Consider the following 24981-nt stretch of genomic DNA (forward strand, 5'->3'; position numbering starts at 1 on the left):
ATGAACAGGGTTTCAACGCGTCCTACAACGTTCGTATTGAAAGGATGCGCACAAAATAATGTTTAAAAAAGTCGGCTAGATTATCTGCGCTCATAGCCAGTTTGGCCCATTAAAAAAGTAACTTGACTTGCTCAACTGAACAATACTTTGTTTGTTTGAAACGTGTAGTGCGCACCATGTTTTTAAAGTCTCAGCAAGAGTTAGCTACAACACATGCATGTCTTTTTCTTTTTCTTTTGCAGTGAGAACGAAATGAAAGCGGTAGTTTTTCCAACTCATTTTATTTCCAAAGATGCAAGACACTACACAGTGGCAGACTCTTTTTTAATGCCAAGTTTGCATACACACTGCTTTTCCTCACCCCCCGACGTGCAACTGAGAATCACGCCTGTTAATTCTAGGAAATTGACACTTATTGCCCTGTTAGTGAGGTATTACAGGTTATCGGATTGTAAACTTCATATAATGGTTCTCCACAGGTTATCATGAAGGCGAGAACGCAGTCGAGGGAAATCCGTTTCCATACGATGTCTTGAAACCATACTCTAATGTCATCGTCTACGTAAAGTCTTAGGCCTGCTTTTTGTTTATCTGTCGGAGTGCAGTCTTCATAGATTCCCAATATTTTCTTTACATGATTTTTATAGAGTTCCTCTTCTTTTTTTATGATCTCATCTTCCAGGTCATCCACTATTTTTTTCAACTCGGTTTTTCGCAGCCACAAGTCGCATCCTATAAAATCGACAAAATACCAATTAATCGCGAAATTCATACAGACAGGTTTGGGCGACTGTGAAAGTACTTAAACGTGCGAAAGCAAGTGACTCCAAATGAAAATGAAAATCAGTTGCGGTGCGGGGAGCTGGTGTAAGTTCCCACAATAAAATAAAAGTGTCAGTTGTCAGTCAGCGCTTGTCGGGTTTACTACTCCTCTACCTGTCTGTTTTTGTTTGTTTGTTTTTTCAAGTTTTTTTTTTTCTTTCGTTAATCACGTCGTCGCACAAACCGTTACTAAGATAAGAAAAGTTTAGATAAGCAGTGTTTTCTGCTATGTCTTTAAACCCCAGACCCCAGCCGTTACACCAGACGCCAATAAGTAACAAAATACGAATATCTCATTGAATGGGTATCAATTTTTTCTTGAAAGAGGGAGGCAAGAGTAGGTTTTGAATGAAGTTTTTTTTTTTCATAGTTAAAGCTCAGTTGATTATTCTGACACAGCGTTCCGTAACTCTCTCTGTTATATTTTTAAACGTTATATATTTAGGTATTCTTTAGATATTTATTTGTATTGTGTCCAGAAACAACCGAGGCCTTAGTACTGGTACACACTCATACCCACACATAAACGTTCATGAGAAAAAAACAGAAAATAACAAAACAGACAGAAAAGCCGAACACTGATGGTACCAAATGTGGATGATTTCTGTACTTTTCACATCCAACTCACTCCCAAAAATGTCGACCACCGCACTCAGTGCATTAAAATAGCCTTAAATTAGTAAAATGTGGGTAATTAACACATGTCTTGTACGTAGAAAGTGTTGTGGTGACGACAATTCACGGGAGGTACATCTAGAGAAAGCAGAGAAACGAGTCTGGGGCAACGTATTCTGCTATGTGCAGTTTTCACCAAAAGTGCATAATCTCGAAAATTCCGGTGCCAGTATTGGCAAGTTTAGCCGAAGTAACTTTGACTCGTAGCTACAAAAGAATCGGGTGCCGTAATAACAGTCGTATTCTATATGTGCCAACTTTCTCTGCACACGTTCTAGGCTAGCAGGGCTGGTCAGTCCCAGACAGTTCGAAAGTACAGAGACAAACTCTAGTTTCGATTGAACAACAGATGCATAAAGCTTGACGAGGCATGAAGTCTCTTTAAAATGACGGGTTATAGCGAACACAAACCTAAAAGTCAAAACAAAAAAACTAAGCAAATTTGACATATAACTAAGGGATTCATCAATATTGCCGCGCGCGCAGCTGGCCAAGCAGGCAGCGCGCGCGGTGCCTAATGGTTATCGCGCCTGCCTCCCGCGCGAAAAGCTAGGGTTCGAATCCTGGGAGCGACGTGTCTTTTGTTTATTCCTGCAATTTAGTGTTCTGGAGAATTCGAAAATCATGTTGCTTGTTCCAGGCCCGAATGTTCTACGCGTCGAAGTTTCTACGCCGATTATTCCAGAAGACCACGCATGTACATAAGGGGCTCCGCGTGGCGAGCCACGGTTAGTTTCGCCCCAGCGTTCGACTCTGCTGCTACGCCGACTTCGACGCCCGCGACGCTCTGTTATTATCTTTTCTACCCTTTTATTTTTGGCACAAGTTCGCCACATTAAACGTTTATTTCTTCCTGTTTATTTCTTGTTTATTGATCACCACCCGTGAGAATATAATCTCCTAAGTCATGTACGCAATATTCACGTTGCAACAGTTGATTGTATTGTTTATACAAAACATTAAACGCACACTTTTTGCGTGATAAAAACGATACGTGTTTTTTACTGTTTAGACGTATTTTTTTTGCGCACCATGATGAGATATCAGATATGTCCTGCAGCAGTTCACAATCAACATGTGATCTGGCTTCGTTTGAAGATCGTAATACAATCAGCGAACTGAAGCAAATTCTAATGTCTTCGGAGATTAGCCCGTCGCAAAATAGTAGTACAAAACCGGCTTCCCCTTCTCTCTTGCTCATGGTTTCGACAGTACTGTGTGCACATAGTGAGATAGAGTATAATCAAGTGTCTTGCTCTGACACGCTGATTGGTTCACTCGAGCCTCAGCCGTTTGCCAACGGCCTTAGCCGTTTGCTCACCACTTGTCTCACCATAACTTGGTGAGACAAGTTATGGTGAGACAAGAATAGATGCAAATGTTTTGGCCGCCGGGAAGCTTAGTTGGCCAATGGTGTTCTCTTAATAAATTGAATCTCCATATTATCGCTGACGTGGGCTATTCACTTTTAGGTGTTTGTTGCACAAGCGATGCGCAAAACATCTAGTATGTTGTTGTTGTTTTGTACTAGGGCCCACCTCTCATTCTCAATTATCTTGCAAGTTTCCCACTTAGCACGAACTTACGTTGAAATTAAGTTGCACTAGCATTCTGAATGTATTTGAAATCAGACACGACACCAGCAGTATAAGACATTTCACTGCAGTCTTGCGAAGTCATCGTCTGCAATCGTATTTGAACCAAAGTTGATTGTGCGCGATAATGAGCAATGTTTGGTGCACTCGTTTCTAGTTGAAACAAAACTTTAGTACCAAGAGTACTCCAGTTCTAGTTAACATATACACATGTTCCTTCAAGGCATTGAAGATTACCAACGGGTTTAGACGGGACCTTTGCAAAGTGAACATACCACAAAACGTAGAGTTGATCTTACACAGGTAGGATGCGTCTACGCGCAAATCTGAATATAAACATCGCAAATTAAATCCTTCGTAATACACCTTCTGAACAGCTCGTTTTCTTCAAGACTCCAGCGCTAAGCAACCTTAATTTGGGTGTTTTTTTTCTGTTATAAAGCAAACTGGTAGCTGCTTTACATATTGAAATGAGCGAAATACAACAAGATGTGACATTAATCTCGCTGAAGCTTTAATGACCTTACCTCCTGAGGCTCCGGGATTCCTAAGGATATAACATTGCGGCTCGTTGTATACGACATACATGTCAAAATCGTCAGCATTTTCCGGAATGTAGAACAACTCGTCTAGAGCATTCTCTAAAAAACCACCAAACTCTCGTGCATTTCCTGGGTGGGAAAATAATTTTCGTAATTCAAATTATATATACCACCAACAAAAACAAGCTCCACGCTTGTCGAGCATAAAACCTGAACTTACCTTTATCAGGAAAGGAAGTACCACTGGAAAAACAGGTGGTGTTACCACACTCAGCGTACGTGTACCTTCCCGGGGGAACCGGAGTAGCATTTGGGAGTTTTCCTGATTTTGGGGTACAAAAGCGAGTTAACGCACTTTTAATATAGTTTAGATGATTAGGCTACTGAAATCTTCCCAGGTTGCACTCTAATGCTAACCTGACAGTGAAGCGAAGCAGTAAAGAAACTAATTACAACTATTTGAGTTACTGTAGTTAGTTACACTTCTCTAACTAAATACTTTTCAAGTTATAATAGCATTTTAGTAACAACATCATGTAAACTAATGCTTTTAAAAAAATTTAGACCGCCTGCAAAAATCGGTTACTCAACGTATCGCGCTGCGACTTTCTACAGAGGTGCAAACAGGTGGTGGAATTTTACAGCGAAAAACAAAAACCAAAAATAATCCTACCTCGTTTACAAGGAAAAGAAAAATCTGTTCTGGGCAATCTAAGCTGTCACTTAGCAGACGATGCACGCGTAGAGAGAAGATCCGCTCACAGATGGCGAATCGGCCGGTGCTCCCTAGACGCGGCGTCTAGGGGAGCACCGGCCGATTCGAGTTTTTTTGCGAGATCGTCTGCTATCAATCACCGGCAAGCATTCCCTGGACGCGGCGTGCGACATCTGTGGGCAGATCTTCTCTCTACGCGTGCATTGTCTTTGAGGTGTCGGCGTAGATTGGCCAGGACAGATTTTAGAGCGCAGCTCTTAGGCGCCCGTTTCTCCGTATAGTGGCGTCGCCGTCGGTGTCACCGTCGGCGTAACTGCCCCGCTAAATTTTGCGGGAAATTGAATTGGTGCTGAAATCATGTAATGTTAGTTTTCCCGCTAAATCTAGCAGAGAGGCTGAATTTTTTTGTGGGTGAAGTGACAAGAAGTCATGTGACGTCATTTTTCCAGCTAAAGTTAGCGGGAAACCTGTGGGACGAGGGGAGGGTATAGAGGAGGAGGAGGGGAGGGTACGGATGAGGAGGAGGGGAGGAAGAAGAGAAAGGAGGAGGGGCATACCCTCCGCTTCGTACCCTCTCGTCCGCCCTTTCAAGATCTGCGCTCCAACTTCGGATTAGAGATTTGTAAACGCCTTTTATTTTTTGTTTCTTTTCTTTTGAATGCGGTAAGTTCGTTCATTGATTTTTTTACTGCCTTTCACTACTTGTTTGCACCTTTCTAGTAAATCGCTGTGCGATACATTGATAAACTGATTTTTCGGAACGTCTAAAGTGCATTAAAAGCGTTAGTTTACATAAGGTATAAATGCAACTTAGTAATTTTTGTGTGACTTGAAACTTGGTTTAATTACAGTTACTTTCCGAATTTTCACTTCTGAGCATCATCTCCGAGCACTTCAAATTAGTGGAAGCACCTGTGGATAAAATTGTTTGAATCATTACCGGGTTGATATTTCATGACACTAGATTTTGTTAATTTTGAACCTGACTTGATTGAAAATGCTAATAAATCAACATTGCGGAGCGGCAAGAGCAGCACTTTTGGGATTGAAGCAAACGGTTACCACTTTTGGTAGGTAAAGTTATGAGACGATCGTCTGAAACAGGCTAACATATGACCGCAATGTAGTAAATACCGCCAGTACGATGCTGGTGAATGTAACCTGCTAAAACCTTTTCGATGAATGTGTCCTCCAGCGCAAAACAAAATGACAGAGTATCTCGATACAAATGGAACGGGTCTGAACAAAGTTTAATGCAAAGGTGCAGGCGAGCTCCAGAAGAACTGGCACGTTAAATTCTGTAAAGTGGGTGGGCAAACAGAGGCATAGGACAACACGAATCTCCAAACACAGCTGAGGTTTATTTGACGAAACACAACCTTGACAAAGCAACCCCCCCCCCCCCCCAAAAAAAAAAAAAAAAAAAAAACGAACAGATTAAAGGAAGACATTAGATGACAGCGATGACTTCACGCATACCCAACCGAGATATACGCATCTAGGGTACATATCGGCGCCCAAGCAAGATCCCCCAGCAAAGAAATTATACATTGCATCGTGATACGAACATGAAAAACGGAGGACCAAGAGAAAGGGAAACACCGGGCGATCACTAAGTAACAAAAGGAATGAGGTCCACCAGCTTCTAACAGAGCCACAAAAAGAAAAGGTCGTAGATTAAGAAACGCTTTCATGCTAATGCCGAGAGAAACGAACTTGCTGCTAAAACGATCAGCGGGCTTATCCACCGTCAACGACTCTTCTAGTAAACGTTTATAACAAACCCTTTCCCTGTGGAGCTCTTCACTATTTTCCGAACAACGACATATTTGCTACATGAAGAGAGATGATTCGCTAATTCTGAACCCACGGATTTGTGCTTCACCGCTCGTTTGCGCTCAGTTGACCTGTCATTAACACATTTAGCCGTCTGACCCACATAGCAAGAACCTAATTTCACAGAAATGTTTGCACACTACACCCAGATCACAATCCACGGGAGGGTCTCTGTTGTTTGTTTCAATCTGCCTTCTGTGACAAAAAAGGTGTAAGCTGGTCGAGCCGAAAATCGGGTTCAAAAACAGCTGACACACCAAATTTCTTCACTAGCGCCTTAAGGTTATGGGAGACATTATGACAATGAGGCAAACAAAAAGCCTACCGTAATATCCCGAGAGATAGCCCACCTAAAGTCGAGAGCAAATCGGGTGAAATAAGGGGTGGGCTAACTTTAGATGTGCAAACAAAACAAGTTAAAAAATACTAGTTTTAGTTTTTGAAACCTACGAAACCTGTAATCGCCAATGGGGGAACGATCCAAAAAGACAACTCTCCTTCCCAGTGAGCAATGTTCGCTTATATCTTGCCGTGGATAAGTAACACAATTTCGGCCGAGGTCATGATTGGCCAAGACCCTGCAATTACTTGAAGTAGCCTATATCTGAGTAATTAAAAAAAAATAAATAGCAAATCGTGGCAAAAAAAAAAACAACAGAAAACGTTAGAGGCACACCAAAGCATTTCTTATGAGTTGTGAATGCGAAAGCATGCAAGCCGCCCGTCCGCTGCCTTAGTCGTCTGCTGCGTACCAGCGCACGCGCGCTTCTGGATATCGGAGGCCATGAAGCAGCGGCCAATAGGAGCCCCGTCGACTCGCGCCAGCCAATGGATCCGAAGGCGAACCGCTCCTATTGGGATCGTGGAAACCAGGAGCCGTATTTGCGCTTTAAACTGATGGCGTAAGCTCCCTCTATGAGACAGCTGAGGCTTTAGCATTAATAAGGGTGCGTTATCTCTCGGGGGTGGCGTATCTCTCCAGATCTTGCGGTATTTTTCTCTACATCGACGTCTTTCAGTAAGTTACTATTTGTCAGCAACCGATGGATGGCCGAAGACACGAACTCCCTGCTGTTGTCCGCGAAGAATAATCTACAAAACTGCTTTTGCAAACCTGCGCCCAAACGGTGAGTGCCAGAAAACTTTGTTGAGTTCATTAATACAGACTTTTCAACTCCCCGCTTCACAATTTTAGAATGACGACTTAACCCAGAGTGCAATCAATGGCTTCACCACTTTGTTTACCCACTCCACGGTTCCAAATGTCAGTTCAGAGCAGATAGTCTTTTTAGAACTAAACGACGCTTCGCTAATCTTAGCATCTATAGCCATACACACAAAGGGTAAGCATCCTGTACTCCGTCTCACCCTACGATGGACTAAGGCGCAAAGGCTGGCGGGCGGAGCACTACCTCAGAAAAGCTTGCATCCGCATTGCAAAACAGCGCGCGATAGAAATTCCGCTACGCAAACTATGAAAAACATTAATCGTACTCGTATGGTTCTCTGATGTGATAGACCGCTATTTTATATTGGTAAAGTAAAGGCACATGATATTTAGTTTCATAAACATTCATGCCATATTTATTAAACATGTCAACTGTTTGGAGAAATGAAGGGTACACAGGAAACATTGACGTAAAGTCGTTTCGCCTTAGAAATAACAATCCAATCTAATCTAATCTTTGTGTACGTAAAAATGTCCCCGGACGCGTACCTCCTCCCCGCACCTGGTCCGTGCATACGCAGCCGTGTCGAACTCAGGATCCGACTCGTCTTCCTTTCTTATTGGCCTCTGGTTCTAATCCCGGGTTCTTTACGCCACATCGCTTTCAGACGGTATTTAATACCCTCAGTAGTCTTCAGTAGCAGCAAGCAGAAGGAGCCGTCGCGAGGGCTCGAATATCAGACGATAAACTCTCCACCACATGACACCTCTTGGCGCTCTGATACGTACGACGGAACGAATGTACCAAGTGGTTTCTAACAGGCTCGTGATTGGACCCGTTGGCCTGTAGCATTGGGCTTCAGTCCATCGTATGATGAGACGGAGTATAATCAGGCAAATAAAGTAAAAACTTCCAAGAAAAGCCGGCACACTCCGAATGCACAATGCAGGTGGGGAGCCACGCTGACCGGGTTTCCACAGCTCAGGTGGGTGGCAGAAATTTCTGGCTGTTTGGGGTCGCTCGGTTCGCAAAATGGCGGCGGCCAGAGAGCTGTTTTTGCAAAGCTTCCACTAGGAAGAGAGGAGAGAGAAGAAATGGCCCTCCCCCTCTCACCCCGTGCATCGTCTGCTTCGCCAAGTGAACTGTACCTAACACCCGGCTGGCGTTAAAATTCGGTTTAAAATCATGTAATTTTGGAAATCTCAAGCGCAGATGCGCGAATTTTAATATGCTAGTTATTGTGTAATGCTATGCTCGATAAAAGAATAACCGGGTCCGACTCCGCTGTTACCTGGATACAAATAAAATAAGAAATGGAAAAATTGTGTCACAGTGGCCGGTCCTCCGGCGAAAAGTAAATCCGCTTGCTATAGTTTATTTTTACTATACAAAGTTCGTACTGGTGTAGGCCTTTAGCGACAATGAGTGGAAGTCTGGAATAATAAATGAAAACGTGCTCTCCTGACGTAATAAACGCAGTGGTTGAAGGTAGTACTGCCGGCTGACTCCACTGTTATCGAAGTAACGTAACAAAGATACGCTAAATGATTCTGAAATAAAACAACAGAGCGTTACACAGGCTGATTTTGTAGTAGCCATAAATATTCTAAAAACGCGAACCACTTCACAACGGCAGCCACGAGCGAGAGTCCGATGTTCGGTACAGCCCGCCGGTACAGCCCAAAGATGGAAAGCGGCAATCTCCCGGTTTGTCGGCTACTAGCGGAATCGGCGCGTGCCCTCTCTCTTGTTTTACCCCGCTGAACTTCCCAGATGTTGGTAGAGGGCGCTGCGGTCGAACAAAATGGCGCCGCCCTGGGAGCGCTAACGGGAAGGCGCGTATTTTCGGCGCCGATTTGAAGTCCAGGGGGCGTGGCCAATGACGTCACGGACGTCAAAATAACGGGTTTTTTTTCATTTCACAATAACATATACTGTTATTTTGACGTCAACAACACGATCTATTTTGGATACCGGTGACTGCATTTTTGGGATGTCGTTCACTCGGCGTGTGTGCGGTCGGGTGCTCGGCGGCTCGGCAGTGTCCGCGCTGGTGAGTGTTGTCGACGCGCCGCCTGTACTTGTCGAGTTCTCCATTTTCAAACTGCGCCCGGTGCCGTCCGTCACTTCTGTTACAAATGAAGATTGCGTGTACCGGAGGTGACAGAGCCCAGCCGCAGTAATTTTGTACGCATTTTGCTGGAGCTATACTTGTGTGTAATACGACGGAATATCACCTTTGCATAGAATCGCTGCGAAGGCCGTGCAAGCGGCGAGCGAGTAGCCTTGACTTGCATGACTGAAGCACCCGCTGCAGGAGCGCTCGTGCCGTGTGATCCAAAGCAACTAGCTCGCGCTTTTAGCACTGTCATGCGTTACCTGGGCGACAGTATGCGGCTGCTAATTACAGAACTATTAACCCACTTGGCCCCGTCCACATGGCCCCGTCGTACACGCCGCTTCGCGGCGTCCAGCCGGCAAAACAAGGCCCGCTGTCCCCCATGTCCTTCCGGAGAGGAAGACCCATACCATATTGCTCAGAAAATTCGTCGACAACATTCATTTTTTTATGTTTTTGTGTCAATTGTAAAAATGAAATGCAAATATCGTTAAATGCACCCCCCCCCCCCCAAAAAAAAAAGATATATATATACATATATATACATAATGTTCGATGTTTCGGCCGGAGTGCGACCTTTGTCGAAGGCCGGACTCCGGCGAAACGTCGAAGATTAAATCGTCCGTTGTTGCTGTTTTTTCACTAAGGGTTTTTTTTCTTCTGAGTTATATACCCACGCCTTCAGCCTCCCGCCACCGTGCCCCGTTGTATATATATATATATATATATATATATATATATATATATATATATATATATATATATATATATTTATATATACATACATATACAAAGTTAAAAATCCCAAGTCAGAGAAACAGAAACACGGAAGGTTTATTTCAACGTTTCGGCAAGTATATATATATATATATATATATATATATATATGAACATCGAGCTAAGGTGCAGAAAGTATTATAGTTAAAAAAGCGACATTTAAAACGACAGATACCCTCACGATATGAATGTACGTCCTCGTTTTGTGTTTATTTCAAGTGTGAATTAAAAATATTATTTATTGGGCAGAAGAGTAGACAGAATACGAGTACAAGTTCAAAGACCACCACAGTATAAAATAAAAAAACAGCATTTTGTTTAGTTAGAAGATCCGCTACTTTTCTCTGGACAACGTCACATCCCAAGCCATGAATATATAAGTATATATTCATACGAACGTTAAAGTTTTCGAATGCGAGACTTTCAAGGGAATTCACCACCACTTAGATGCTTGAAAACAATTCAACTAATAGATGAGTGATTTCTGGATCCCATTGCTTTATGGAAAAACGAAATGACAGACTTCCCGATGCATTTGTTTATATCTACCACTTATGTATTTGTGCGAGCTGTGTAAAAAAAAATCTAGATTTGTCACCGATGAAAAGAAGGTTCCCAATCTAATTAATGGCGATGGAATTTAATTTTTTTAGAAAACGTTTTTTGTTAATGCTATATTCATGCTGACTAACTTGGAAATAATGGTTTTCAGGAACGTTCATTTATATAGATTGAGGATTTATCTAGAAAACATATTTTCGGCATGTCGGCAGCCCTCCATAGCAGCAGGAAGGAAATTCGCACTTTTTTAATTAGGCCTGTTTCGTTCTCGTGTAACATAGCTAGACCATCTAACCATCCTTGGAAGAGCCTCTTTAAATCTAGCCTGTCGCAGCTTCCCCAGTTTAAAAAAATCAATGACCAGAACAACCCCATAAATACAAACAGACAAAATTTAAAACATATTGTATGAGCAATCTTACTGGTTGAGACCCAAGATAGGGCCTACAATTGGTCCTGCCCGGTGACGTGATAGTTTGTTATCTTGAGCAGTGACCTTTTGACAGTATCTTCCAATTCAGATCAGATTGCTACTTTGCTGTTTTTTGGTATCATTTGCCTCATGGTTCTCGGCAGTTTATCTGTCGAGGAATGCCTGCCACCGAAAATAGCTTGCTCACAAACGACGCAAGCTGGTAGTTAATTCCATGGGGACAATGAAGTTTCAAAAAGAAGGTGCTTTCGATGCTTCAAGTGCATTTTGTATGCCTGAGACTCAGAAAATAAAGAAACCTGAAGTTGAAACTTCAAATGCATTTTTCTCAGTTCCACTTTTTACCAGGAAATCTGGTAGGATGAAATGTATCATTTGACGTTCTGATAGCGTAAAAACTTTATGCAGGAATGTCCTGAACTGAAATTTCATAAAAAACAAAAACAAATTAAAATACTCAGTCTAAAAAACACAAAAAACTCGCTCTTTTATGATAAAACATTTGTGAATTTTTTTTTATTTTCTGGGTGTTTTTTTTTTCTATTCTAAAATTGCCTTTTCTACAATTTGTACCTCAACTTGTACTAGGGCACTCTACTTCACATTCAAACACACTATTTTCGGATTGGAATTAATTTTTTTTTAATATTTCCCGAAGGAAAATTTATCAATGTAACCCTGTTTGGCAGTCAATGTTTTCTAGTGGACCGCTGACTGTGCGTGACTGTACGTCAAGCGTGTCTGATTGGCCAACAAGTTACTCTGACCGACATTCAAACTCCAGTCACACTCCGCTTGTCGGCTTTCTGATGGTTTCCTGGTGGCAGTCGGCCGCCGCGAAATGCCATCAAGATGTCTTAGTGGCGATTCTGATTGTACATCGACTGTCTCTGACTGTACGTAAAAAAGCTTTGACGTGCAGACAGACGTAAGGTCAAAGGACGTAAAGTTCGTTCGGATACCGCTATTTCGTCAAATCTATGAATACGAAAAATAATCTATGCTTGAGAAAACAATTTCTGGACGTGAGCCCATAAAACCGCTGATGTTAGAGATATGAAGCGCAATCGACCGACAACCTTGATCAGACGCCCGCCAAAATGCCGAGCACGCCACTTTCACGTCGCCCAAAGAGGCTTCGCCGAGCTTCCGTAAACGGTCGCTCTCGACTCGTTTTGTTTGCCCGCTTGCTCCAAGCTGTCGATCCTGCCCGGGCTCTACAATGTCTTATGTTTTAGTGGAATGTCTACTCGACAAGACTTAGCCTGTTGTGAGTTCCGACGATGTAATGGACTTAAGCGGTGTAGTTGAAGACGACAAGGTGTACCAGGTCTACTGGGCCGGAGACGCGCGAACTGAAGGATCGTTCTACGTCGCGAAATTACTCTGCGTGGCAGGTGAGTAGAACTGAAGTACGGCGAGTGATGCACGAGTGCTTTGCATAACATGCTGAAGGCATAACTGCATTTGCAGCTGAAGCATCTCGTATAAAACAAATGGTCAAATCGAGTTTCCTAAGCGATGGCATAGCATAGGGGTTAAGGTGTCCGTTTTGTACGCAAATGGACGGGTGTTCGATCCGCGGTTGACCTGCTTTTTTTTTTTTCTTTTTTTTTCTCCAACATTTTGTTTCGTCGAGGCATTTGGCGATATCTATGAGTGCTTATAGCTTTACTCTTATATAAATGCTGCCCTTGTTGATTAAATTCCATTGGCAGTGGCAGTCAGACGTCATTTGATTGACCATCAGGGCACGTCAAGGCTGCTGACTGGCAGTCAGTGTCCCAAATTACGTATCTTGATGGAATTTTCAATAGGGTTTCTAATTAAGTCACGTCTTTTCTATAACTTGAGAAGCGTAGGATGCTGTATGATTGGTAAGGCTGAAACTTCTGAATTTATAATTCCCAATAGGGCCTAATGTGTCCTAAAAATGTGAATACATCTGAATGAAGGGTTGAAAGGATAACCCTCTCAGGCTATATAGATGAACCAACTAGCCCAACAACGTACCTTACTAGGCTATATCTCTCTCCCCAAACCCCCCCCCCCCTTTTCAAAGCGTGGTTTGAGTATATACATACCTTCGAAGTTTGCCCTTATAACGTTTTCAAGCGGGTAGTCAGTTTGAGTCAGAGCTTTCACTTGTAGCGTGATATTCTCGCTGAAATTAAAATAATTTACGAGCAAGTTAATTTTAGAACATATGCGCCGAGAAACTAAGTGCGAGAAGGAGATGAGAGCGTGCGGGGACGACAGAAACCGAGCTGTGATTGGAAGGATTAGTGGGTAGACCTAAAGCAAGCTGACTTTGTCTAACGTAGACTGCGTAAGCTGCCTTTTTCGGACGCTCTTTCAAGGGTACCTTTTAACGAACACCTGCATTTTTCATGCAGGCAACTTTTCTTTAATGCTAGAATAAAGGGGAAAGGAATGCAGTAGAAGTTTGTTTAGGTATTTACGAACGGGAATAGGAATTTACGAACGGGAATTCGAAAATGTGCACATCGTCCGTAACGACAATGCTCAGAATCTGGAGAGAAAAAAATGTGTTAGACAGCGGCGGTGACTTTCAATACGTGAAAGGACTTCGATAAGTTGAAGCGGTTGCTGGTTCCACCCTACCACTGAAATTATATTCTGTACGTTAACATTGCAAGTTTGAGAAAGTACTGGGAGTGTCTTAGAGTGATTGTTAATGAAGTCTTGCCTCGCATTAACGCTCTTTTTTAACGTAATCCAACGAACCCGAAGCTTTGTGAGATCTTTACCAGTTATCGGGTTACAATTCCTTTTAGTTTTCTCGTGATTATTCAATTGGAGGGGGATGGTAGTATATGCGAAAAGTGAATAACTATGTCTCAAGTCAGGAAGTAACTTTCTGTTACGCAGAATGTATTTCCTTAAAAATTGAGACCTCCTTCCACTTTCTTTGTCTTTTCGTACGCTATAGACCTCCTTCTAAAAGACACTGGCAAAGCCTTCATGAGCTCACAGCGACAACTTGGCACGAGCTGCAGTCTAGATTATTCTGCATCGTACGAGATATGAACATAGATTTGATGAAAGATTAAACATCCGATGTTTGCGACTACCCTTACGCTTGCTGGCGTAGGTTTTGAAAGCGTTTTCAGTGCACCAACCATATAAGAGGCGGTGGGCGGTAGACTGGTGTCCTCGTGTATTTACCATATTTGTGTCGGGACGTTAGAAGCAACACTGAAATCGGCAGTAATTTCGCAAAAAATGGCCGACCCTTTTTTTTGTTCGGTGTCAAATAGTATGGCAGTCTGGCCCGGCAGCGGCTGCGAAAAGTGATCGACCAATCGTTCAAATCTTCGATAAAAAGATTTTGGACAGACTGGCTTCGTCATGCGTTTGGAGCCCTTTTCTCCAATGGGTCATCGCACTCTGATGTTAACTCAACATTTTGGTAAGTCTAGGACTCTTTCAAAGCGAAGGCACAGCGCAACATTTAGTAAAAAAACGAAGGCCAGATCGCATTTAGTTAAATGCTCATATTTTAGATTCCATCGCTGATAAAAGTTTTTAGTGCGTTGTACGCGAGCTCCTCGAAATGTCCAATTACACGCAGAACTTCATGCACCGAGGAACGAGGTCATTGCCCACGTTCGTTTCGCTAAGCGACTTTATTTTTTAAAAAAAAAAGGTTCTCAGAAAATTGTTTTAATATTTTACAAACTTGGTCTCTTGTGAAGGGTCTCAGAGGTCACTAAAGTTAGCGCTCAACTGGTGACGCCATTTTCAAATTTTTTTTCGACAATAGTAAGAAGACCGCGGAAAAGCTTAACACGTCCTTCGCCACTTCTTCAGTCGAATCACCCAGTGGCTGTATTTAGAAAGTATCATTGAAAGATACAATTTACTCGTCTGCTTTTCTTCATGATGTGGATGAAAAAGCTTGGCAGTCGGCTCTGTTTAGTATGAAGTGGACTAGATGATCTGGAGCAGATGGAATTACCCTTTGGCTTTCTCCAATTAACTTTTCGTCTTTAAAACACGTGCTTCTTTTTATGACGAACGGTTTCATAAGGACACGCAAGATTAAGAAAGAGATCAAAGTGGCTATTGCATGACCCATTTTTAAGGGCGGAAACCAAATGTGATAGAGAATTACCGCCCCATATCAATATTGCCTGTCTTGGTAAACCGGTTAGAAGAGCACCTATTTCTTGTGATGAGCAGTTTTTTGGGCAGCCACCTGATGATATCCAAATCGCAATACGGTTGTGTACCTGAGAAGGCCTCGCAACTTCTCTTAGAGGACAATACCGATTATTTGAACGCAGCGGTTCAAAATACTGTTTTTTGTGTGTGTGTGTGTGTGTGTGTGTGTGTGTGCATACCGTTAACCATTCAAATTTGCGGCGTAAATTGTTTATCTTCGGCTCCGGGACCTTTTTTTAAAACTTTATTGGGTTTAAAACTTTATTTTTACTGCCTTTCACTACTTGTTTGCACCTTTCTAGTAAATCGCTGTGCGATACATTGATAAACTGATTTTTCGGAACGTCTAAAGTGCATTAAAAGCGTTAGTTTACATAAGGTATAAATGCAACTTAGTAATTTTTGTGTGACTTGAAACTTGGTTTAATTACAGTTACTTTCCGAATTTTCACTTCTGAGCATCATCTCCGAGCACTTCAAATTAGTGGAAGCACCTGTGGATAAAATTGTTTGAATCATTACCGGGTTGATATTTCATGACACTAGATTTTGTTAATTTTGAACCTGACTTGATTGAAAATGCTAATAAATCAACATTGCGGAGCGGCAAGAGCAGCACTTTTGGGATTGAAGCAAACGGTTACCACTTTTGGTAGGTAAAGTTATGAGACGATCGTCTGAAACAGGCTAACATATGACCGCAATGTAGTAAATACCGCCAGTACGATGCTGGTGAATGTAACCTGCTAAAACCTTTTCGATGAATGTGTCCTCCAGCGCAAAACAAAATGACAGAGTATCTCGATACAAATGGAACGGGTCTGAACAAAGTTTAATGCAAAGGTGCAGGCGAGCTCCAGAAGAACTGGCACGTTAAATTCTGTAAAGTGGGTGGGCAAACAGAGGCATAGGACAACACGAATCTCCAAACACAGCTGAGGTTTATTTGACGAAACACAACCTTGACAAAGCAACCCCCCCCCCCCCCCCCCCAAAAAAAAAAAAAAAAAAAAAACGAACAGATTAAAGGAAGACATTAGATGACAGCGATGACTTCACGCATACCCAACCGAGATATACGCATCTAGGGTACATATCGGCGCCCAAGCAAGATCCCCCAGCAAAGAAATTATACATTGCATCGTGATACGAACATGAAAAACGGAGGACCAAGAGAAAGGGAAACACCGGGCGATCACTAAGTAACAAAAGGAATGAGGTCCACCAGCTTCTAACAGAGCCACAAAAAGAAAAGGTCGTAGATTAAGAAACGCTTTCATGCTAATGCCGAGAGAAACGAACTTGCTGCTAAAACGATCAGCGGGCTTATCCACCGTCAACGACTCTTCTAGTAAACGTTTATAACAAACCCTTTCCCTGTGGAGCTCTTCACTATTTTCCGAACAACGACATATTTGCTACATGAAGAGAGATGATTCGCTAATTCTGAACCCACGGATTTGTGCTTCACCGCTCGTTTGCGCTCAGTTGACCTGTCATTAACACATTTAGCCGTCTGACCCACATAGCAAGAACCTAATTTCACAGAAATGTTTGCACACTACACCCAGATCACAATCCACGGGAGGGTCTCTGTTGTTTGTTTCAATCTGCCTTCTGTGACAAAAAAGGTGTAAGCTGGTCGAGCCGAAAATCGGGTTCAAAAACAGCTGACACACCAAATTTCTTCACTAGCGCCTTAAGGTTATGGGAGACATTATGACAATGAGGCAAACAAAAAGCCTACCGTAATATCCCGAGAGATAGCCCACCTAAAGTCGAGAGCAAATCGGGTGAAATAAGGGGTGGGCTAACTTTAGATGTGCAAACAAAACAAGTTAAAAAATACTAGTTTTAGTTTTTGAAACCTACGAAACCTGTAATCGCCAATGGGGGAACGATCCAAAAAGACAACTCTCCTTCCCAGTGAGCAATGTTCGCTTATATCTTGCCGTGGATAAGTAACACAATTTCGGCCGAGGTCATGATTGGCCAAGACCCTGCAATTACTTGAAGTAGCCTATATCTGAGTAATTAAAAAAAAATAAATAGCAAATCGTGGCAAAAAAAAAAACAACAGAAAACGTTAGAGGCACACCAAAGCATTTCTTATGAGTTGTGAATGCGAAAGCATGCAAGCCGCCCGTCCGCTCCCTTAGTCGTCTGCTGCGTACCAGCGCACGCGCGCTTCTGGATATCGGAGGCCATGAAGCAGCGGCCAATAGGAGCCCCGTCGACTCGCGCCAGCCAATGGATCCGAAGGCGAACCGCTCCTATTGGGATCGTGGAAACCAGGAGCCGTATTTGCGCTTTAAACTGATGGCGTAAGCTCCCTCTATGAGACAGCTGAGGCTTTAGCATTAATAAGGGTGCGTTATCTCTCGGGGGTGGCGTATCTCTCCAGATCTTGCGGTATTTTTCTCTACATCGACGTCTTTCAGTAAGTTACTATTTGTCAGCAACCGATGGATGGCCGAAGACACGAACTCCCTGCTGTTGTCCGCGAAGAATAATCTACAAAACTGCTTTTGCAAACCTGCGCCCAAACGGTGAGTGCCAGAAAACTTTGTTGAGTTCATTAATACAGACTTTTCAACTCCCCGCTTCACAATTTTAGAATGACGACTTAACCCAGAGTGCAATCAATGGCTTCACCACTTTGTTTACCCACTCCACGGTTCCAAATGTCAGTTCAGAGCAGATAGTCTTTTTAGAACTAAACGACGCTTCGCTAATCTTAGCATCTATAGCCATACACACAAAGGGTAAGCATCCTGTACTCCGTCTCACCCTACGATGGACTAAGGCGCAAAGGCTGGCGGGCGGAGCACTACCTCAGAAAAGCTTGCATCCGCATTGCAAAACAGCGCGCGATAGAAATTCCGCTACGCAAACTATGAAAAACATTAATCGTACTCGTATGGTTCTCTGATGTGATAGACCGCTATTTTATATTGGTAAAGTAAAGGCACATGATATTTAGTTTCATAAACATTCATGCCATATTTATTAAACATGTCAACTGTTTGGAGAAATGAAGGGTACACAGGAAACATTGACGTAAAGTCGTTTCGCCTTAGAAATAACAATCCAATCTAATCTAATCTTTGTGTACGTAAAAATGTCCCCGGACGCGTACCTCCTCCCCGCACCTGGTCCGTGCATACGCAGCCGTGTCGAACTCAGGATCCGACTCGTCTTCCTTTCTTATTGGCCTCTGGTTCTAATCCCGGGTTCTTTACGCCACATCGCTTTCAGACGGTATTTAATACCCTCAGTAGTCTTCAGTAGCAGCAAGCAGAAGGATCCGTCGCGAGGGCTCGAATATCAGACGATAAACTCTCCACCACATGACACCTCTTGGCGCTCTGATACGTACGACGGAACGAATGTACCAAGTGGTTTCTAACAGGCTCGTGATTGGACCCGTTGGCCTGTAGCATTGGGCTTCAGTCCATCGTATGATGAGACGGAGTATAATCAGGCAAATAAAGTAAAAACTTCCAAGAAAAGCCGGCACACTCCGAATGCACAATGCAGGTGGGGAGCCACGCTGACCGGGTTTCCACAGCTCAGGTGGGTGGCAGAAATTTCTGGCTGTTTGGGGTCGCTCGGTTCGCAAAATGGCGGCGGCCAGAGAGCTGTTTTTGCAAAGCTTCCACTAGGAAGAGAGGAGAGAGAAGAAATGGCCCTCCCCCTCTCACCCCGTGCATCGTCTGCTTCGCCAAGTGAACTGTACCTAACACCCGGCTGGCGTTAAAATTCGGTTTAAAATCATGTAATTTTGGAAATCTCAAGCGCAGATGCGCGAATTTTAATATGCTAGTTATTGTGTAATGCTATGCTCGATAAAAGAATAACCGGGTCCGACTCCGCTGTTACCTGGATACAAATAAAATAAGAAATGGAAAAATTGTGTCACAGTGGCCGGTCCTCCGGCGAAAAGTAAATCCGCTTGCTATAGTTTATTTTTACTATACAAAGTTCGTACTGGTGTAGGCCTTTAGCGACAATGAGTGGAAGTCTGGAATAATAAATGAAAACGTGCTCTCCTGACGTAATAAACGCAGTGGTTGAAGGTAGTACTGCCGGCTGACTCCACTGTTATCGAAGTAACGTAACAAAGATACGCTAAATGATTCTGAAATAAAACAACAGAGCGTTACACAGGCTGATTTTGTAGTAGCCATAAATATTCTAAAAACGCGAACCACTTCACAACGGCAGCCACGAGCGAGAGTCCGATGTTCGGTACAGCCCGCCGGTACAGCCCAAAGATGGAAAGCGGCAATCTCCCGGTTTGTCGGCTACTAGCGGAATCGGCGCGTGCCCTCTCTCTTGTTTTACCCCGCTGAACTTCCCAGATGTTGGTAGAGGGCGCTGCGGTCGAACAAAATGGCGCCGCCCTGGGAGCGCTAACGGGAAGGCGCGTATTTTCGGCGCCGATTTGAAGTCCAGGGGGCGTGGCCAATGACGTCACGGACGTCAAAATAACGGGTTTTTTTTCATTTCACAATAACATATACTGTTATTTTGACGTCAACAACACGATCTATTTTGGATACCGGTGACTGCATTTTTGGGATGTCGTTCACTCGGCGTGTGTGCGGTCGGGTGCTCGGCGGCTCGGCAGTGTCCGCGCTGGTGAGTGTTGTCGACGCGCCGCCTGTACTTGTCGAGTTCTCCATTTTCAAACTGCGCCCGGTGCCGTCCGTCACTTCTGTTACAAATGAAGATTGCGTGTACCGGAGGTGACAGAGCCCAGCCGCAGTAATTTTGTACGCATTTTGCTGGAGCTATACTTGTGTGTAATACGACGGAATATCACCTTTGCATAGAATCGCTGCGAAGGCCGTGCAAGCGGCGAGCGAGTAGCCTTGACTTGCATGACTGAAGCACCCGCTGCAGGAGCGCTCGTGCCGTGTGATCCAAAGCAACTAGCTCGCGCTTTTAGCACTGTCATGCGTTACCTGGGCGACAGTATGCGGCTGCTAATTACAGAACTATTAACCCACTTGGCCCCGTCCACATGGCCCCGTCGTACACGCCGCTTCGCGGCGTCCAGCCGGCAAAACAAGGCCCGCTGTCCCCCATGTCCTTCCGGAGAGGAAGACCCATACCATATTGCTCAGAAAATTCGTCGACAACATTCATTTTTTTATGTTTTTGTGTCAATTGTAAAAATGAAATGCAAATATCGTTAAATGCACCCCCCCCCCCCCAAAAAAAAAAGATATATATATACATATATATACATAATGTTCGATGTTTCGGCCGGAGTGCGACCTTTGTCGAAGGCCGGACTCCGGCGAAACGTCGAAGATTAAATCGTCCGTTGTTGCTGTTTTTTCACTAAGGGTTTTTTTTCTTCTGAGTTATATACCCACGCCTTCAGCCTCCCGCCACCGTGCCCCGTTGTATATATATATATATATATATATATATATATATATATATATATATATATATATATATATTTATATATACATACATATACAAAGTTAAAAATCCCAAGTCAGAGAAACAGAAACACGGAAGGTTTATTTCAACGTTTCGGCAAGTATATATATATATATATATATATATATATATATGAACATCGAGCTAAGGTGCAGAAAGTATTATAGTTAAAAAAGCGACATTTAAAACGACAGATACCCTCACGATATGAATGTACGTCCTCGTTTTGTGTTTATTTCAAGTGTGAATTAAAAATATTATTTATTGGGCAGAAGAGTAGACAGAATACGAGTACAAGTTCAAAGACCACCACAGTATAAAATAAAAAAACAGCATTTTGTTTAGTTAGAAGATCCGCTACTTTTCTCTGGACAACGTCACATCCCAAGCCATGAATATATAAGTATATATTCATACGAACGTTAAAGTTTTCGAATGCGAGACTTTCAAGGGAATTCACCACCACTTAGATGCTTGAAAACAATTCAACTAATAGATGAGTGATTTCTGGATCCCATTGCTTTATGGAAAAACGAAATGACAGACTTCCCGATGCATTTGTTTATATCTACCACTTATGTATTTGTGCGAGCTGTGTAAAAAAAAATCTAGATTTGTCACCGATGAAAAGAAGGTTCCCAATCTAATTAATGGCGATGGAATTTAATTTTTTTAGAAAACGTTTTTTGTTAATGCTATATTCATGCTGACTAACTTGGAAATAATGGTTTTCAGGAACGTTCATTTATATAGATTGAGGATTTATCTAGAAAACATATTTTCGGCATGTCGGCAGCCCTCCATAGCAGCAGGAAGGAAATTCGCACTTTTTTAATTAGGCCTGTTTCGTTCTCGTGTAACATAGCTAGACCATCTAACCATCCTTGGAAGAGCCTCTTTAAATCTAGCCTGTCGCAGCTTCCCCAGTTTAAAAAAATCAATGACCAGAACAACCCCATAAATACAAACAGACAAAATTTAAAACATATTGTATGAGCAATCTTACTGGTTGAGACCCAAGATAGGGCCTACAATTGGTCCTGCCCGGTGACGTGATAGTTTGTTATCTTGAGCAGTGACCTTTTGACAGTATCTTCCAATTCAGATCAGATTGCTACTTTGCTGTTTTTTGGTATCATTTGCCTCATGGTTCTCGGCAGTTTATCTGTCGAGGAATGCCTGCCACCGAAAATAGCTTGCTCACAAACGACGCAAGCTGGTAGTTAATTCCATGGGGACAATGAAGTTTCAAAAAGAAGGTGCTTTCGATGCTTCAAGTGCATTTTGTATGCCTGAGACTCAGAAAATAAAGAAACCTGAAGTTGAAACTTCAAATGCATTTTTCTCAGTTCCACTTTTTACCAGGAAATCTGGTAGGATGAAATGTATCATTTGACGTTCTGATAGCGTAAAAACTTTATGCAGGAATGTCCTGAACTGAAATTTCATAAAAAACAAAAACAAATTAAAATACTCAGTCTAAAAAACACAAAAAACTCGCTCTTTTATGATAAAACATTTGTGAATTTTTTTTTATTTTCTGGGTGTTTTTTTTTTCTATTCTAAAATTGCCTTTTCTACAATTTGTACCTCAACTTGTACTAGGGCACTCTACTTCACATTCAAACACACTATTTTCGGATTGGAATTAATTTTTTTTTAATATTTCCCGAAGGAAAATTTATCAATGTAACCCTGTTTGGCAGTCAATGTTTTCTAGTGGACCGCTGACTGTGCGTGACTGTACGTCAAGCGTGTCTGATTGGCCAACAAGTTACTCTGACCGACATTCAAACTCCAGTCACACTCCGCTTGTCGGCTTTCTGATGGTTTCCTGGTGGCAGTCGGCCGCCGCGAAATGCCATCAAGATGTCTTAGTGGCGATTCTGATTGTACATCGACTGTCTCTGACTGTACGTAAAAAAGCTTTGACGTGCAGACAGACGTAAGGTCAAAGGACGTAAAGTTCGTTCGGATACCGCTATTTCGTCAAATCTATGAATACGAAAAATAATCTATGCTTGAGAAAACAATTTCTGGACGTGAGCCCATAAAACCGCTGATGTTAGAGATATGAAGCGCAATCGACCGACAACCTTGATCAGACGCCCGCCAAAATGCCGAGCACGCCACTTTCACGTCGCCCAAAGAGGCTTCGCCGAGCTTCCGTAAACGGTCGCTCTCGACTCGTTTTGTTTGCCCGCTTGCTCCAAGCTGTCGATCCTGCCCGGGCTCTACAATGTCTTATGTTTTAGTGGAATGTCTACTCGACAAGACTTAGCCTGTTGTGAGTTCCGACGATGTAATGGACTTAAGCGGTGTAGTTGAAGACGACAAGGTGTACCAGGTCTACTGGGCCGGAGACGCGCGAACTGAAGGATCGTTCTACGTCGCGAAATTACTCTGCGTGGCAGGTGAGTAGAACTGAAGTACGGCGAGTGATGCACGAGTGCTTTGCATAACATGCTGAAGGCATAACTGCATTTGCAGCTGAAGCATCTCGTATAAAACAAATGGTCAAATCGAGTTTCCTAAGCGATGGCATAGCATAGGGGTTAAGGTGTCCGTTTTGTACGCAAATGGACGGGTGTTCGATCCGCGGTTGACCTGCTTTTTTTTTTTTTCTTTTTTTTTCTCCAACATTTTGTTTCGTCGAGGCATTTGGCGATATCTATGAGTGCTTATAGCTTTACTCTTATATAAATGCTGCCCTTGTTGATTAAATTCCATTGGCAGTGGCAGTCAGACGTCATTTGATTGACCATCAGGGCACGTCAAGGCTGCTGACTGGCAGTCAGTGTCCCAAATTACGTATCTTGATGGAATTTTCAATAGGGTTTCTAATTAAGTCACGTCTTTTCTATAACTTGAGAAGCGTAGGATGCTGTATGATTGGTAAGGCTGAAACTTCTGAATTTATAATTCCCAATAGGGCCTAATGTGTCCTAAAAATGTGAATACATCTGAATGAAGGGTTGAAAGGATAACCCTCTCAGGCTATATAGATGAACCAACTAGCCCAACAACGTACCTTACTAGGCTATATCTCTCTCCCCAAACCCCCCCCCCCCCTTTTCAAAGCGTGGTTTGAGTATATACATACCTTCGAAGTTTGCCCTTATAACGTTTTCAAGCGGGTAGTCAGTTTGAGTCAGAGCTTTCACTTGTAGCGTGATATTCTCGCTGAAATTAAAATAATTTACGAGCAAGTTAATTTTAGAACATATGCGCCGAGAAACTAAGTGCGAGAAGGAGATGAGAGCGTGCGGGGACGACAGAAACCGAGCTGTGATTGGAAGGATTAGTGGGTAGACCTAAAGCAAGCTGACTTTGTCTAACGTAGACTGCGTAAGCTGCCTTTTTCGGACGCTCTTTCAAGGGTACCTTTTAACGAACACCTGCATTTTTCATGCAGGCAACTTTTCTTTAATGCTAGAATAAAGGGGAAAGGAATGCAGTAGAAGTTTGTTTAGGTATTTACGAACGGGAATAGGAATTTACGAACGGGAATTCGAAAATGTGCACATCGTCCGTAACGACAATGCTCAGAATCTGGAGAGAAAAAAATGTGTTAGACAGCGGCGGTGACTTTCAATACGTGAAAGGACTTCGATAAGTTGAAGCGGTTGCTGGTTCCACCCTACCACTGAAATTATATTCTGTACGTTAACATTGCAAGTTTGAGAAAGTACTGGGAGTGTCTTAGAGTGATTGTTAATGAAGTCTTGCCTCGCATTAACGCTCTTTTTTAACGTAATCCAACGAACCCGAAGCTTTGTGAGATCTTTACCAGTTATCGGGTTACAATTCCTTTTAGTTTTCTCGTGATTATTCAATTGGAGGGGGATGGTAGTATATGCGAAAAGTGAATAACTATGTCTCAAGTCAGGAAGTAACTTTCTGTTACGCAGAATGTATTTCCTTAAAAATTGAGACCTCCTTCCACTTTCTTTGTCTTTTCGTACGCTATAGACCTCCTTCTAAAAGACACTGGCAAAGCCTTCATGAGCTCACAGCGACAACTTGGCACGAGCTGCAGTCTAGATTATTCTGCATCGTACGAGATATGAACATAGATTTGATGAAAGA

The 24981-nt window shown here is 42.8% G+C and overlaps 1 protein-coding gene across 1 annotated transcript in view; it reads right to left on the minus strand.

Moving 5' to 3' along the window:
- Positions 1-412: 412 nt before the first annotated feature.
- LOC120850089 overlaps positions 413-24981 on the minus strand; it is a 36077-nt gene continuing 11508 nt past the window's right edge. Inside the window, exons 3-6 of the mRNA XM_042293995.1 lie at positions 23996-24075; positions 3855-3956; positions 3620-3763; positions 413-732 (exon numbers count right to left, since the gene is read on the minus strand). Coding sequence (XP_042149929.1) covers positions 413-732; positions 3620-3763; positions 3855-3956; positions 23996-24075 — 646 coding nt within the window. The remainder of the gene's footprint in view (positions 733-3619; positions 3764-3854; positions 3957-23995; positions 24076-24981) is intronic.

This window comes from Ixodes scapularis, unplaced genomic scaffold (assembly GCF_016920785.2).
Source record: "Ixodes scapularis isolate PalLabHiFi unplaced genomic scaffold, ASM1692078v2 PGA_scaffold5__190_contigs__length_132052651, whole genome shotgun sequence".
NCBI classification, from domain to species: domain Eukaryota; kingdom Metazoa; phylum Arthropoda; class Arachnida; order Ixodida; family Ixodidae; genus Ixodes; species Ixodes scapularis.